General features: G+C 36.8%; 1 protein-coding gene across 2 annotated transcripts in view; it reads left to right on the top strand.

Annotated features, from left to right (window-relative positions):
• The window catches only part of RAB28 (RAB28, member RAS oncogene family), a 67,846-nt gene that overhangs the window by 18,947 nt on the left and 31,675 nt on the right, over positions 1 to 17,224 (top strand). For both annotated transcript variants that reach the window (XM_076335954.1, XM_076335953.1), the window contains exon 4: positions 2,999 to 3,128. In XM_076335954.1, the coding sequence (XP_076192069.1) occupies positions 2,999 to 3,128 (130 nt within the window). The remainder of the gene's footprint in view (positions 1 to 2,998; positions 3,129 to 17,224) is intronic.

Raw genomic sequence — 17,224 nt, 5'->3', positions numbered from 1 at the left:
AGTTAACTGAAATGCAAGATATTAAGGAATAAACTGTACAAAAGATGGAAGAGGGAAGTGGATGTTTAATATTAGATTTGATTAGTAAAGTAAAGGAGGAAAGGTAGCAAGGGAAAAGATGGGTGTCGTAATTCTTAATTTCCTTGAAGGAACTGGTGAAAACTGTTCCTCAGAAATTAATAGCAGCCATATAAATATAAGGAACAAGAACTCATTTTGCCAAGGAGTTGATGGCATTGTGGGAAAAGAGAGAGATTTGTGTTGCTGTCATAGGGAAATAGGAATTGAAGGCATCTCAGTAGAATCTGTTGCCCTCCTCCGAAGCTATACCTGTATAACGTCTATTTCATTTTTATCAACCTTCAAAAATCCTCCAGTGTTGGTGACTCTGCTATCCCTGAAGGTTGTGTATTTCAGAGCTTCACTATTCTTATTGTCTACGTGGTTTTTTCTAGTATGTACCCTTGCTATAATCTTCTTGCTAAGTTAAACCTGTTGCTACATGTTGTATTGATCACAGAATCATAAGAAAGTTCAGGGTGGAAGGGATCTCAGGAGGTGTCTAGTCAAACCTCCTGCTCAAAGTAGGGTCAGCTGTGGGATGGGACTAGGTTGCTCAAGGCTTTATCCAGTTCCTTCTTGTAAACCTCTAAAGATGGAGACTGAGCAACCTCTTTGGGTAAACTGTTCCACTGCTTGATTCTCCTCATGGTGAAAAAGCTTTTCCTTATATATAGTTTTAATTTCTCTTGTTTCAACTTATGCCCATTGTGTTTCATCCTCCTGCCATGCACTACTGTGAAGAGCCTGGCTCCATTTCCTTCATAGCTTCCTCATGGGTATGGGAAAGCTGCTTTTAGGTCCTCCTAGGACCACCTCCTCTCCATGCTGAAGAATTCTAGTTCCCTCAGCTTTTTCTCATAGGACAAGTGCTCCAGCCTCTGATCATCTTGGTGGCCCTCTGCTGAACTTGCTCCAGTTTGTTGATGTCTTCAGGGGCTTAAAACTGGATGTATTACTTTAGATACGATCTAACAAGTGCTGAGTAGTATGGTATAGATCCCTTGGTCTATTGGCTGTGCTTCTGCTAATACAGTCCAGGATCACATTGACCATCCTTGCTGCCAGGGAACATTGCTGGCTCATATTTGGCTTGCTGTCTACCAAAACCTGCAGGTCATTTTCAGTTGGGCCCCAGCCAGTCAGTCCCCCCAGCCTGCATTGTTTAAACTTGCGCAGCTGCAGGGCTTTGCATTTGTCCTTGTTGAATGTTGAAAGGTTCCTGTTCACCGGTTCCCTGAGTGTGTCAACATACCTCAGAATGGTAGCCCTGCCCTCAGGCATATTGGCTGGTCATCCCAATTTAGTGTCATCTGCAAACTATGTATAAGAGCATCTAAAAAGACAACTCCTGTTATCTTCTCTTGAAACTTTTACCAGCATCATCATGCCTGCCATCAGTCTTGTTTGTTGAAACAATCCATTTTTTTTTCAATTTTCTGGTGTCAGTCATGGTTTCTAAACCTCTGATATTGTTACTGGTCTCTTCTAGTCTACCCTTTTCTTGACATTCAGTGTCCAAAGCTGGATGCATTATTTCACCTGGAGTGTTTCATGCCAGTGTGATATTTGCCTTTTTGCTACAAAATAAGCTCGACATATTCAGCTGTGATCTGCTATAACTCCTTGATCCTATTGTATAGAACCTGCTACAAAGCCAGATGTTTCCTATTGTGCAGTTGGTTATTGCTTCCTTTGAACTTGTCATGGTACTTATTGAATTGCATCCTATTATTTTTAGATTGTTTCTCATCATATAATCTAAATTCTCCTCAAATGATCTTGCAGTCTCCACCAGTTTGTTGTCATCTGTGAAGTTAATGCAGTAAGCGTGCACTCTATTTTGTGATCTGAGACACCCCTCGTGAAACTATCAAGTAAAGCTGGGCCCAGACAAATGCCTGAAAAACTTGACTTGAAAAATCTTTTCTATTGACAGTGGGTCATTGAACCAGCTAATTTTGTATGCATTGTATTGTTTTTTTAGAATATTTGTGAAAATTTCATGTGAGGAACAGTGTGCAGTTGCAGGGATTTTTTTTTCCAGATGTGAACTCCATGAGAATAAGTGCAACAGAAGCCAATTCTGACTTTATTCCTCATTTACAGATACTTACTTTATTATGGTGTAGTGGAAAGCAGGGGCAGAAGACTCAATAATTGAGAGGAGAGTGATTTGTGAGAGCTGGTCTTAGAATTATGGAGGGGAGAACGTGGACATTTGGGCTGTTAATAGGCTGTGCTTTATAATATTGGATATTAGCTCTGAGGAATCCTCAGTAATGGCTGTTTTGAGTACTTGTTACTTGTAGTCTGGCCCAAAACCTCTGAAATATATGAGACTCCCTTCTTTTTGACTTCTGACCACATTTTTAGTTTCTCCTTTGAAAGTTTAAAGTTTGCCAGTACTTCTTGCTTGTCTCCTACAACAGTGAAGGAAGGGATCTGGCCTTTCTCCCCAAAGGAGGGCAGAGACGCGACAGTCAGGCAATGTGCAGAAATGTACGACTGAACTGCTTTTATTTTTCATTTTTTTCAAAAAGGGAACAGTGAAACTACAAATAATACTAGCTAAAATAAAAGTCCTTCTCTAGTGTGATTTTTATCTTACTATTAGTGTGAATGGCTTTTTGGGTTTTTTCATAAAGCAGTGTGGAATATTTCTAATATAACTAATTGTGCTCTTTACTGAATTGCCATTTTTTTTTCTGCCCTTGTAGTTCAGTTAGCATCTGAATTTGGAACACATGGAATGCAGGAGAAATATTGTAATAAAATGTTTATTACAGAAGCTTATAATTCCTTTAATTATTCCTCAAAAGATACAATGCCATTATTTGTTAATGCTCTATTTTATGATAATTTAGACTGATGCAAATTTTACCATGTTAGTATATTTTTACAATGTGTAACATTTAAAATACATGTTTTTATTTAGGGTATTCTCTTGGTTTATGATATTACCAACGGCCAGAGCTTTGAAAATTTAGAAGACTGGTATAATGTGGTAAAAAAAGTGAATGAAGAATCAGAAACACAGCCACTTGTGGCCTTGGTTGGAAATAAAAGTAAGTTATTCATGCTTAAATATTAATTGAAATACTCTGGATGTTGCGCTCTATCGAAGAAATGGCACAGGGCATATATCTTTAGTAAAATGAAACTAAATACCGTCTTGTGTGTTGTTGCTGTGTACGGATGACATATTTGGGTGTACCTCAGTATTCTGGTTCTGGGCAGTTAGGTTGAGGGACTTGCTGCATCATGCTTTGCCTAGCCTGCAGCCTTTCTGTCTGTGTTTTCTTTATTTGGAGAGCAGCACACAGGAGTAGAGAGAGATCTCTCACCCATGTTTGAATTTGATAGGGCTTCAGGATATTGCCATGGCATGCATCTAGAATGGAGAACTGGGAAGCATTCCTGGATCTAATAACAGGTATATTTCATGGTTCTGTATGTCAAGAGACTGCTAAATTAAGTACTGGTATATATTACTTAAAATAACTACACTAGGCATAATAATTATGATTTGCTTATTAGGCTTTTTTTGCATGCTGTCTGTAGTTTTGCACATGAGGTTACTTATTTCCTGTTGTTCTGGGATTTTTTAAGCGGTCCTCTTTTTGATCATGTAAGTATGATATAATGGTTTTCTTCTGACCACCAAAATATGCCACTTTAAACAACCATCACCTAGTTTCCTAATTGGATGGATGGATTCCAATTTCCAGCTAAGAAATCTTACAGAAACATCCTTATTAGCATATCTGAGGTCTTGATCCTGCCTCTCTTACCCTTTTTCTATTGAAGATGATAAAAGCAACATAAAGCAATTTTAGAAACAATGTGGCGCACACAGATACAGAATTTTTTAACAATGTAAATACATTTTTTTGAACAACAAAAAATAGCTTTGATTTTTTTTTTTACTTTCCAAGTAATTTGTGTCTGTCACAGTGTCCATATCGTGAACAAACTTGAAAAAAAAACCTCATCCAGCAAGTTAGTATTGTTTAAAAGCATTTGAAAACAATGTAGAGACAACACTTTCATTCAGAACCATTAACTGTAGTGTTGCTACTGTGATGCTGTAACATTTTATGATATTAATTATGAAAGACTACTTATTTTCTGGGAAGAAAACAGAGAAGCTCTTAGAGTTACAATATATAAATAGCACTTCTGAAAGTATAACATAGACAGTGTTGTACTCTAGCAGACCAGAGTCAATAATACAGATTCTGTTGAAATTCAAATAAAAAATACTTTTCACTGATTTATATTTTGCCCCAAAATTGGACTTCCTAGTTGGAGTTCTGCAAATCTTATGAAGTATTTATGGTAAGATACACTGTAACATAGGATAAATAATGTTCTTTTACTGGAATGACACCATAGAGGTAGAAAATCAGGCACTGGTTTCCATTCGGAGGAGTTTTATTTCTGTTATATACCTTAAGTATATATACTGACTACATCAGTAAACAAGACAAGACAAGGGAGGAGCTACAGATGTCGTCTATCTGGACCTCTGTAAGGCCTTTGACACGGTCCCCCACAACATCCTTCTCTCTAAACTGGAGAGGTATGGATTTGATGGGTGGACTGTCTGGTGGGTGAGGAATTGGTTAGATGGTCACATCCAGAGGGTAGTGGTCAACAGCTCAATGTCCAGATGGAGATCAGTGACAAGTGGTGTCCTGCAGGGGTCCATATTGGGACAGTACTGTTTAATATCTTCATCAGTGACATGGACAGTGGGATCGAGTGCACCCTCCGCAAGTTTGCAGATGACACCAAGCTGAGTGGTGCGGTCGACACGCCAGAGGGATGAGATGCCATCCAGAGGGACCTGGACATGTTTGAGAAGTGGGCCCCTGTGAACCTCGTGAGGTTCAACAAGGCCAAGTGCAAGGTCCTGCACCTGGATCGGGGCAACCCCCAGTATCACTACAGGCTGGGGGATGAAGGGATTGAGAGCAGCCCTGCCGAGAAGGACTTGGGGGTACTGGTGGATGAAAAGCTGGACACGAGCCAGCAATGTGCGCTCACAGCCCAGAAGGCCAGTTGTATGCTGGCCTGCATCAAAAGCAGCGTGGCCAGCAGGTCGAGGGAGGTGATTCTGCCCCTCTACTCTGCTCTGGTGAGACCCCACCTGGAGTCCTGCGTCCAGCTCTGGAGCCCTCAGGATAAGACAGACACAGACCTGTTGGAGCGGGTCCAGAGGAGGGCCACGAAAATGATCAGGGGGATGGAACAGCTCTCCTGTGAAGAAAGGCTGAGAGAGTTGGGGTTGTTCAGCCTGGGGAAGAGAAGGCTTTGGGGAGACCTTATTGCAGCCTGTCAGTACTTAAAGGGGGCTTATAAAAAAGATGGGGGCAAACTTTTCAGCAGGGCCTGTTGCGACAGGACAAGGGGGAATGGCTTTAAACTAAAGGGGGGTAGATTTAGACTAGCTATAAGGAAGACATTTTTTGCGCTGAGGGTGGTGAAACACTGGCACAGGTTGCCCAGAGAGGTGGTGGGTGCCCCATGCCTGGAAACCTTCAAGGTCAGGTTGGCCGGGGCTCTGAGCAAGCTGATCTAGTTGAAGATGTCCCTGCCCACGGCAGGGGTGTTGGCCTAGATGACCTTTAAAGGTCCCTTCCAACCCAAGCTATTCTATGATTCTATGATTCTAAATTTTTCTCATATACATGCCTGCAATTCTTTAAAATCCAAGTATTTCCTTGGGAGCATCTGCAAATAGAATATGTTTTTGTAGGTGAGTTTCCAGATAAAGGCTGACACTGACTAGTGAAAGGGCTTTCATTTTATGAAAATAGCAGCTGAAGGAACAGTGTGCTTGCTACCTTGTTTTCCTTCAGAAGCTGTGTATAAAGAAAAAAGCAAACTATTGCTTTCACCTGATCCTAAGGATGTTTGTTGTTGTTGCACATGTCGAGCATGCAGGGGATGCTGCTTACAGAGGTAATTTTTTTGCTTTATTTTTATTTCAGCATTAAAATTAAGCTTTTAGAAGTGTATTGTTTTTCTGAATTCTATAACAGGAGAAGAATATCTAGGAGGGCTTCCACCCCAATACTTTACTGGCCTGTGAGAGGTAACTGTAGTCAGGCTCCTATTGTTACATAAATAGAAAACAAGATAAGTGTTTATATAGAAGAATGGTGTTGACTCTTGCATATTATGAAAGGATAAAGCTACCAGTACTAACAAGTCCTTCAGGTGGAATAACTGTGTTCAGAATAGCTTAACTTCTTTACTCAGTAAGTGATAAGACACTCTTACACAATGCAAGAGCAATAATAGGTTTAAAGCAAAAAAAAGCCATTTGATGAATTGATGATCTTATTTGACCTCATGCATCATACAGGAGAAATACTTTAAGTCAGTAGTTTCTGTCTCAGGATTGTACTTGGTTTTTGAGCTATACACGTCTTTTAGGAAAATATCCAGGTATGCTTACTTAAAGACCAGAAATGTCTATATCCACAGGGAAGTTATTCTAACACTTAACTTTCTTTCTGATAAAAGTGTTAAAAAATTGCCAAGAATGCAGTTATTTTCATTCATAGCTACTAGAAAGCATTGGGCCAGTATTTAGATAACTTGATAAGAATTTGGAAGCCCAGCTGCATTTTGAAACCTTGGCTTAAATTTAGTGCTGCTCTTTGAAGTATACTTAGCTTGGGTTTAGGCTCTCATTTGACCATTTTCACTTACTAATACTGTCTGAAAGAAATGTCTGTTCTTCCATTTTGGGGTAAATACACCTGGGATCTCTGCTGTAGTGCTTCAGAAATAGGAATAAAGCCATAGTTAAAAAAAAAAAAAGAGCTTGGAAGAAAACAATGAAAAATATTTTTCTTCACAATGAAATATAGAAAACTGTACACAAATTCTATTAGATGAAAATAATTTCCTTGGGTAATTTTGTCATTGAAAGCAAATTACTTCAGGTATAGCAGTATACGATGCATAACTGTGTAGTAGCTGTTAAATTGTCTGTAAAACTGCCTGATTTATTAGTGTTTTGTTGTATCAATTTATAGTCATTCTGTTAAATGTGTTAAGTTTGCAGGAATTTTTTCAGTATTCCAGCAATTGTAATTTCTACATACAAAGCTCCAATCAGTCTCCAGTCTCTCATCCATCAGAAATTAATTTGAAAATAATAGAGTAGTATGAATTGAGATCTCCTAAATTCTGGACCTCCCCACCCCTCTTTTTTCTTTTTTTTTTCCCCTCTTTTTTTCTTTTTTTTTTTTTCAGGACTAGCTAAAATGAAGGACTGTCTTTGCCCACTAATTTATTAAAAATAATTGGGAGAACAAGAGCTTCAGAGATGCAATCCTCCTTTGTGAAAGTGGTGATTTATTTAAGATGACTGTCTTCCTCCTGGGTGCTTAGTTTTATTTTTCATTCTTTCTTCCTTCCCATACATCTTTTTTCCATAGCCTGACGTACGCATTTGGACAGAGAGAGTAGAAAACTGATTTAAGTCAAGATCTTGCCCACACCTTCTTCCTGCACTTATGTCTGATTATCAGTTAATTCTCTGTCTTTCCATAGATTTTTGTCTGTGTGTTTGGTAAACAACAAAAAGAATTGTAAAATTTAATGTAGAATTTTTCTTTTTCATATTAATTGTAAGTCATAAGATCTTAATAATCCTAAAATTTACAGTTGGCGTTGAATCTTAAATTTGACTTTCCTTGTAACTTACTTTGCAATATTTTAATCTTATTTAATACAAAGTATATTTGAAGTATGCTTATTTCCATGTTGTTAATACCACTTAATTTGCACCAGAAATAAGGGAGTAAACCTTGTTGTTAACATTAACAAATGCTTTTCAGTTTCAATGCAGTAACTTAAAACTTTTATAGATATGTTTCTGTCAAATACTTTGACTTATATTGTATAGTATAAATTAAACTATAGTTATCAAGTGAATGAATTGTTTTGTGCACTTAGGATCTTTGCTTAAATTTTGTATTGACAAAGTTCAGTAATCGCAATGGGTCTTCTAGTTGTTAGTGTGAATTAGAGAGGTTTTACTGTGTTTCGTGTGACTGATGTGTGTGTTTCCTTTCTACCTTGACTACTTTATATAGTTTCTTCTGCACTAATCTATAAGCAGACTCCTCAAGTGTCATACCAACATTTTCAGTGGATATATTTTAAACAAAAATTAACCCAGGTTGCATGGGAGCTACACTCATTTTGATTTATAGCTACCAAGATGGTCTTAGGGCGGTGGTTATCTGTAGCTTATATAGGGGGTAGGAATTATCAGGTACCAGTGTATAGTGGATGGATGAATGATTTCTATTCTTAGAGATATTAACCAGATCCACTCCTCAATAAAGACTAATAACTCAGATTTTTAAACAGTCTTCATGACAGATGAGGGCACAGAGGAGAATGCATCAGCACTAATTAAGAATGTTGACCGTTTGTTCGTCTTAGCCATGATTAATTGATCTTGGAGTGCTATCTCTGAACAGGAAGTGATATGCTGTTACATTGCGAAGTTTAAAGGTTACATTTTAGTGTACCCTTTAACTTGCATTTACATACAACATAAAATGTTTTTACCTATCTTATCTGAGTGCAGAAAGAAACATTTTTCAGCCCAGATACAAATGAATGTTTGGTGTACTGTGTACTAATGTGAATCTGGCTGGTAACGGGACATACCCAGTCTGCTTTTGGACTCTGTTACTGCCTTATATGCTTAGTCTCCCCAGTTGTACTCAGAAAATTTCTTCATTAATACTCATTTTGAGATTCTGGCTTACTAAAATGCAGAACTATGCATTCATTCTCTGTCCCTCCCAACCTCCCCCAGCTGTTTTCTGTTCTTGTTTCCTGTGGACTTGCACTTGTTAGGTCCTTCACCTGTAATTAAGACAAGTGTTAAGCGGCAAATGCAAAGACCCCTGTTCTTCTGAGCCTTATGCCTGATTAAACTAAAGTTCCTGTATGCCTGACAGCAGGTCCAGTCACCTGAGCCTCACACACGCTTCTGGGATTGGAGGGTAAACTACTTACATGTAGAGACTCCCTTAAAAAGAAAACCTTGTCCTGTGCTACGGTCAATTTACCAACTCATTTGAATAAATGTAGAATGCTACCCTGTTTTAAAATATGTATAGAATGTTTGTTTCAACAAACTTGGAAGATTAATAGAAAATTGCGGTCTTACGGATTTATTTGTTTCAATGGTTGGGTAACTTTTTTTTAAAATTATTTTTAACAAGAAACTTAATGAAAGGAAAAATCACAGGTGAAAATGATCTTTTATTCACCATAATAATGTATTTCCAACCCAGTGTCTGAATGTTCTCTGTATTTAGGGATGGGAGCAATCTAGAAACATACACATTTTTGAGTGATAAAATCACCTTGTTTGTCTGAGAAAGCATCTGTCTTGCGAGACTTTGATCCTAAATCATGCTTGGCATAATGTTAATGGTGCTGGCTACCATCACTGCCTTAGTGATCTATTTAATTATGTCTGTTAAATTGCTACGTGGGCAAGTCTACTAAACTGGGATATACGCCACACAGAGATACATAAATGGAACCTGAGCCTCAAGTGTGGTTCTTTAGAAAGTAGCTGAGCTCACAGAAAATTATACAGAACAAAAGAATGAAGGGTTATTGCTGTTGTGTAGCGTTTACTTAGACATATTCCATTGGCTGAGAAGGGAAAATACCTGGCAGGATAGATCACCAGGATCTGGGCATATGCACTCCGTTCTGGCCCCAATCTCTGTGTAATCTGCTGTGATAAATGTATCTGTTGCATCTGGTTGCAAATCATCCCATGTTTTCTTTGGACCCTTCTTTCAGAATCCTTTATAAAATGATCTCTTGGATGGGAAGTCACAGTGGACACAGCAGCTGCTAAATCACCTGATTAAAGGCAAATTTTTAGACTTCTGGACTTTCTTCCAGTGCTGCAGCCATTACTGGAGCATGTATACAGGATAGGTTTTGATGGTGGCTCTCAAAAGCCAAGTGGCCTGTGCCAGAGTGCTAACAAAAAAAATAGAGTAGAAAGGGGAAATCTTTTCTGTCATGCTGCTCAAAAGATAATTAATTGATCATTGTCATAATTTTCTGCCCTGCCTGTCTTAAGACCAGTTTCTTATGTCAACACAGGTAGGATTAGCTAGTAGTGAGCTTGCTTTTTGATTTGTGTTCTGCTGCAGTATGGCATTCAGTACAGGGATGAAGCTGAATAATATATACATCTTGCACACAGAAGATATATTACTGTTACACCACTTGTCTGAATTTGAGATTTGTACAGCTAGACAGAGCCCTGATATAAACAGGTGTAATTCTATGAAAATCAATGAATTTGCATTCATTTGAACCAGGACAGATTAGATACTGTACAAACTGTCTGCTGGAATTAATGTTTTCTCATTCGGATCATACGGTGCTTTAACAAGAAAGTGAGGATAGCCATGAACTAGCCCAAATGATAGACTGTTCTTATGTTATGCTTTTTTATTTTAGTGAGTATGAATAACCTGGTTTCTTCTTCCTGCACTTAAAACCTTGAGGCTGCACTTCAGTTTTTTATTTGCGCATGTTAAGTTTTGCCTGCTAAGACCGGCTAAGAACTAAGACCAAGTTCAAGGACCTGGTAGAATATTGTTAGTGTAGTTGGAACCGAAATGCCAGTGTGACAGAAGTGCCAGTAAATAATATATTCTCATTCACTAACAGTTATGCTTAAATTCAGAAAAATCTTTAAAGATGTCATTGAAAAATGGAAATAGAAGTAAACCGTTTAAATACAAAGGTTAGAACAGTATATGTATCCTATTTTTATAATAATACACAAATGAAATGCTGAGAGATCTCTTACTGTTTCCATGGATTTTGTCTGTAGTTTATTTAGCAATGTAGACATACGTCTAATAAAAAAGATGCTGCATAAACCATAGTCCAGGCTGAATGTGCTTCTGTTTTTGGTTTAGGTAGAAATGTTTTTTCTGGCTGCGTCCTTCATACTTAGGTCTTCTTACAACAAATGGAAAGCCCTTAATTGTACCTAAGGGAATAGTTAATCTACGGTGGACATATGGTGGACAAAAGCTGAGTCTAGTAAATGAAAAAAATTATAAACAGAAAATGTGTGAATGTCTGCACAGTCTGAGGGTCATGGGAGATATTGTGCTGTTGGATTGTAGCTTATTTTAAGTTAATTTGCTATTCTTTTTTATTAGTATATTAATGGAAGTCAGCGCAGCATAAAATACGTAGTTTTAAAAACCAATCAATTTAACGTCTGTTTTACTGGATTGAAAAAAATACCTGTTTTTAAGACATGACAGAATTTCTTTTCATTGCAAGTTGTCCTGCTCCCACCTTTGCCATACGACATAAATGCGATTTGATTTCATTAGTGGAGTGAAGGTCTCTGAAATTTTTAAAAGTTATAACATTTGATTGGGGGCAGTTAATCAGTGTTAACCCTGAGCAGCTCTTGGGCTTTATAGATTCAAGCATTATATGTGGTTGCACTGCTCCAGCAAAAGGTTAAGTATTAATGGAAAATGTTCACAGCTCTTTTACTCAAAGAAAACATGTTACTTGTAAGTTTTCTTTTGATTTTACTTTTACAGTTACATTGAATGTCTTCATTCATTTAGCCATCCATAAAGCAAATATTGTTGCACATGCAGTGGATAATAAGTCTTTTTAGGACTACTTGTGTGGTATGTCACAGATCATTAACTGCAAGTAACCACCTGACTTGAGGGAAGTCTGGAAGCATCATTACAGTGAAATAAGCTTTTATTTCTGTATCACTGCAGCACATTGATTTGTAGGAATGTCTCCATTAGCTACTGTGGAAATATATTCTCATATATTATTATTGAAGGAAGTTGATGAGAGAGGATAACCAAATTTCAAGTGTGAATAGGGCATTAGTATTAGGACTGTGGACAAAGTGCGAAAAAGACAAGTGCTATTGTAGCATTATTTTCTATTTAAAAGCTAGATAAGTCAGAAAACTGACCTTTTTGTAATGCTTCACAGTTTTAGAGTCAGACGAATAAAATCTAGTAACAGTTGTACAGTATTTGTGTACACCGCAACTTCAACTGAAATGCATATAGTAATTGAATATGTTTACTACTCTGTACAAGCAGAAAGTGTCGAAGAGAAGTTTCTTCCTAATCAGCAGGGAAAACTTAAGCTTTTTCTATTTATTTCAATGAACATAAAAATTTAAGATTTTTATTTGAAGTAACCGGTAATTATTTCCGCTCAGTTTAGAGGATGAAGGATAGCCTATGTTAATATGGGGAATAATCATAATGGATAACCTGCATTAATACGATTAATAGGAGTTTGTAGTATGAAAAATGCAATTCTGAAACATTGTCCTGAAAATATTTTAGGAAATTTGAAGTTCTTACAGTGATTAAAGTTATGGTAATACTGTAGGATTATCTTGCGGTGTTGCTGTTTTTCAAAATAATTCATTGTCAGATCCCTTAGGAGCAGAATACAATAGAAGACTGGTAAATGAGTAGAATGTTCAAATCGGCCTCTCTTAGTCGTATAGTATGAACTATGTGCATGCAGAGTTAAGAATGAAGAAGAAAAATTATGGGGAATGCATTATATGTATATTTTGAAGTTATGTAATTGTCAGGACAGTATTATGTTTATTGGGGATTTGCAAGAGAAGAAGCGGTAATTATAGTACTATTTCAAGTGTAGTCCACAGTTAGAGCTCCATACACTTGATATAATGAGGCATTCTGAGTTTATGATGCCCATTTCAGTATAGGAGCATGTATACTATGCTAAATGTGTGGCTTTTTTGATAGGTCTTTAAGCATATTAATGCCTTCATGACATTAGCACCTCCGGTTATGAATTCTTCATTGTTCCAGTATTTGAGATGGTATGTCCTGATGAGGTTCTGAATGAACTGCATTTTCCTTCTGCTGTCTGCTTTGGTTTATTTTATAGGTCAGTTTTTTATGAGGAAAAAAAGTTATTATTTGTCTGTGTAATATGAGACTGTGAAGGTGTTACCATGGGAGTAAGTACTAAGCCAGTACCAAACTTTGTTTGATCTTAATAGTTCACTGAGATAAGCCAGATAGTTTAAATGCAGATAGCATTGTTATTATTATTGTTGTTATTTACACTTTGTGCTTCCAGCCCTCGTGATATGAAGCATAACCTCAAAATACGTTTGTTGTTTTCAAAGGAGAGATCTAAGATTCTGTAGTGCCAAAAAAATCAGTTAAAAATCAATTAAGATTTGCTGAAACATGTTGATTAAGGAGGTGGAGTGCAGTGATGATGAATGGTAAACTAGAAATCTAGTTTGTTTATTTAAAATAAGGTCTTAAAAGAGGAGGGTTTTATGTACAATGTACATAGTTTCTATTTAAAAAATACTGAGTTCCCTGTGAAATTTTCATGATATATTTTAGCATTTTTAAGTCTTTTTTTTTTTTTTGCAGAAGTAGTGCTTTCAAAGTTTTATCTCCATTATTTAATGATGCAACAGTGTATTTCTGACTATAACAAGGGAATTATAAATATGTAGCAGATACGTAACTTCTGCTGAACCCTTTGAGAAGGTTAAATTTCATTCCATCTATCTGTCCTTTGATGCTCTGAACACAAGGAGCAACCATCCCATCTCATCCAGATCAGTATTTTTAACACTTAAAAACTTTTACAACTGTAAAATGAGCTATATTACACTTGCTGCATTCTTTTGTTCAGTGTGGGGAATCACTGACCTTAAGATAAAAATTTCGTTTGTTTACATAGGTGTAAATTTAGAGCACATTTAGTGACTTCAGATGAGCTGCTCTAAGTTTACTCTGGTGTTTTTGTGACTAGCCCCTAGATTATAATATTTTTTTGGGTTACTTTTTATATATATATATATATATATACACCATGTGGTCTTTCTTTTGTGGTAAGTATTGTCCAATATGTTTACTTAATTACGTGTGATAATAGGAATGTATCATACTAGTATAAAACTAGCTTGTGATGGTAGAATTCATTAGTTTTGAAATATGTATACAGAAAGAGGAATAACATTACCTTTTTCTGACTTTGACTAGAGAACTCATTCCTAAGCATTCCTACATAGTAGCATTTGAAAACTGCCATCAGGATCATTACTCTTTTGTTTCAGATGCTAAACATACACAAATTCGAAAAAAGCTACAGACTAAATAGTTGAATGGAACACACAGAATAGTAAAATGTCTTAAGAAAGGCTTGCTTTTGAAAAATACTGATATATAATCATTATATATATCGAGGGCAACTTTAACTTTAAAATGTTGGATTTTGCAATCTTAAGCATTTTTTGTGGTAGAGAATTTAAAATGAAGGCTGGAAAAAATAAGGTTTGTACAGATAGCACACCTTTGATACTGTTGAAAGAAAGAGAGACTCTCAGTTGCTAAAAACCTACTTTATACATTTACAGGAGAAGTTTGAAAAGTCATTTGCTGTAGGCATGCAGAAGGAAGGAAAGCAGTGTATAGGAGTTGTTGGTTAGGCTGTTAAGTTGAACTGTTTTGAAAATATTTTTATGTTCTGCTGCCCACATAGAAAATTGTGGCATTTTGGAGTCTACTTCTCAGTCCCCCTTCAAAACCATTATGGAAAAGCTTCAAGTATTTTGGTTTGGAGGTGCCACTGCTATGCCTCATGGGAAGTGTAGTGCTGATGCTTCTATTCGCATTCTCCTACAGGCTATGCTCCTGATGCTATGGCTTTAAAGGCTGGTTTTGTTTTTGTTTTATTTTTCCCTTTATGTCTTCCATGATGTATCACATCCTCTTAGGTATGATAGGACTTTGTGAGAGTAATGCATCATGGGTACTGTCCAGCTGGCAAATCAAAACTTGGGAGAAAATAACAGTGTAAGACAAACAAAAAAACCCCTCTCATTAAGCACCACACTGATCTTTCTGAATCAAACTGTTCTGTTGTCTTGGTTGGAATTTTTTTAGGGAGTTAGTTTTATATGGAAAAGGGAACCTTTTTGAGCAGAAAAAGCAGTTTTCAGTGTAGTAAAAAAAACCCTAGTAGTTCTGACTGATAGTTTTGGACTAGTCCAACTGTAGAGAGTTTCCAGAGTTTTTGATTTTCATCCATTGTTCAATTCTAAGAATACTGTTGTGGTAGTTTATTTTAATAACATTACCCTGTACTTGCAGATAATAGAGGGGAAAAAAGCCTAGTCTGGTCATACTGCAATTCTGTGAGGTTAAAAATGGTTCTGTATGAAGAGTATTGACAGTTCTTTCACGGCAATATTCAGTAAACAATGCTGTAAAGAAATTTTCTAGAAAGCACTGTATAAAGCAGTTGTAAAATATGGAATACCAGTTCAGACTGTAGAAAGGTTCTGGGTTTTCCTAGAAGTTACTTATTGCATTCTTTACTCTGTTAGTTCTTGTCATGCTACAGTAACTGTAACTTTCTACAACGCTACTGATGTCTATCAGGAGCAATTACTGAAAATGTCTGGACTTAATAATGTTTGAACTTACATGTTTGTTTTTTTTTTTTTTAATGTGAAGGGGTTTTATTTCTTAAGTTGTCTCAAGCTACACAGTAGAAGGAAGCAATGTAATGAAACAACAAAGAACAGTCATTGTAGAGATCTCTATTGCCAGCTAATACATCGCCTAATTAATCATTAACAATTTTCTTGGGTTGGCTTTTTAAAGTACATGTGTTAAGATGACCTCCTCTTACACTGTAAGTTTTGCTGTTTTATTTTGGGAATGGTGTATCCAAAAGGTTTTTAGAGAATAGTTACTGGTGTAGTTGCATGTTTAAGTGGTTGATCACTAGGGCAATAATGCTGGTTTCTAAGCACAGCCCGTACTTTTTCCAGCTGCTTTATAGTGATATCTTGAAGCTTAAAATGTAATCTATATGGGTAAGCCACAAAAGCCACTATATATTAAAGCAGACTCTGACAGTAAATCAAAATTGAACAGCTGGCAACACTACTAAAGTCATAAACTTATTTATTAAAAAAACTAAACAGAAGAATTATATTAAAAAGAGAGGAATATGTTCTACAGACCAGTGGATATAGCTTAAAACCTGGAAAGTGCTGCAGATTAAGGGCCCAATTTATGAACATCTGTTCTGGCAGTTTCTGTGAGATTCTCATGTTCTTTACAATAAAAGTGTGAAACATGTTTTTCCCCCCATACTAATCATGCTTTTCTGCAGTTCATAAAACTTGCATTGAGCCTTATGCAACTGTGCCTGTCTGCTTTACACACTTGCTAGAGTAATTACTATTCATGAAAGAGTAAGTACTATAGCAACGTCGCAATCCCACGGTATACACTTATCCTGACTTGTTCCAAGCGATCTCATTGGCTTCAAAAGCAGTGAAAGAACACTGAATTTTCCTTCATATATTTAAACTTAGAGCATGGCAATGAACTAATAATGGAAGCAGGTCACTAGAGAGCAAAATAGAAAAGTGTCTTGTACATGGTTTCTCTAAAATTGAAGCATATACAAATCCACTGTTTTGTTCTTTAACAGTCACCAAAACAACTGTTAACTCCCCTCATCTCTTAATTTTGAAATAAATGATCATAGAATGATTATTTTAATTATGATGTTTACACTGAATAGTACCCTACATTTTTGTCATATTGACAGGTATGTGGGGTTAAGCTTTAGGAAATTCTTGATCTGCTTTGAGAGGGAACTGAAAAATCATAAATTCAAAACTGAGTGTCTAGTTCCACTGTCAGCGGTACTGTTTTGCCTTTGACGTCAGTGTGATCAAGACTTGGAGATTTTGGCCACGAGCCCTGTTATCAGGCTTGATCTGCATGGCACAGGTCATAATATTTTGCTCTCTAACTCTTGCTTCATGTATAGTAATTCAGACTGAACTAGAATAGATCATTGTGAAAAGGCCATCAGTTTTTCTCTCAAGCCGTGCCCTCCCAAGCCCTGCTGCCATTAGGAGGCAAAGTCAGTCTCCCAACAATGTCAGAGATTAGGAAACCAAGGTGCAAAGGAAACACTGAGCAAACATGCAATAAAACCACTTTCCTTGTCCTGAGCAGATTATATTGCTTTATTGATGAAA

Source organism: Aptenodytes patagonicus, chromosome 4, assembly GCF_965638725.1.
Source record: "Aptenodytes patagonicus chromosome 4, bAptPat1.pri.cur, whole genome shotgun sequence".
In the NCBI taxonomy this organism is placed as follows: Eukaryota; Metazoa; Chordata; class Aves; order Sphenisciformes; family Spheniscidae; genus Aptenodytes; species Aptenodytes patagonicus.
The sequence above is the reverse complement of the archived record's forward strand: the minus strand, read 5'-3'. Positions and strand labels throughout refer to the sequence as shown.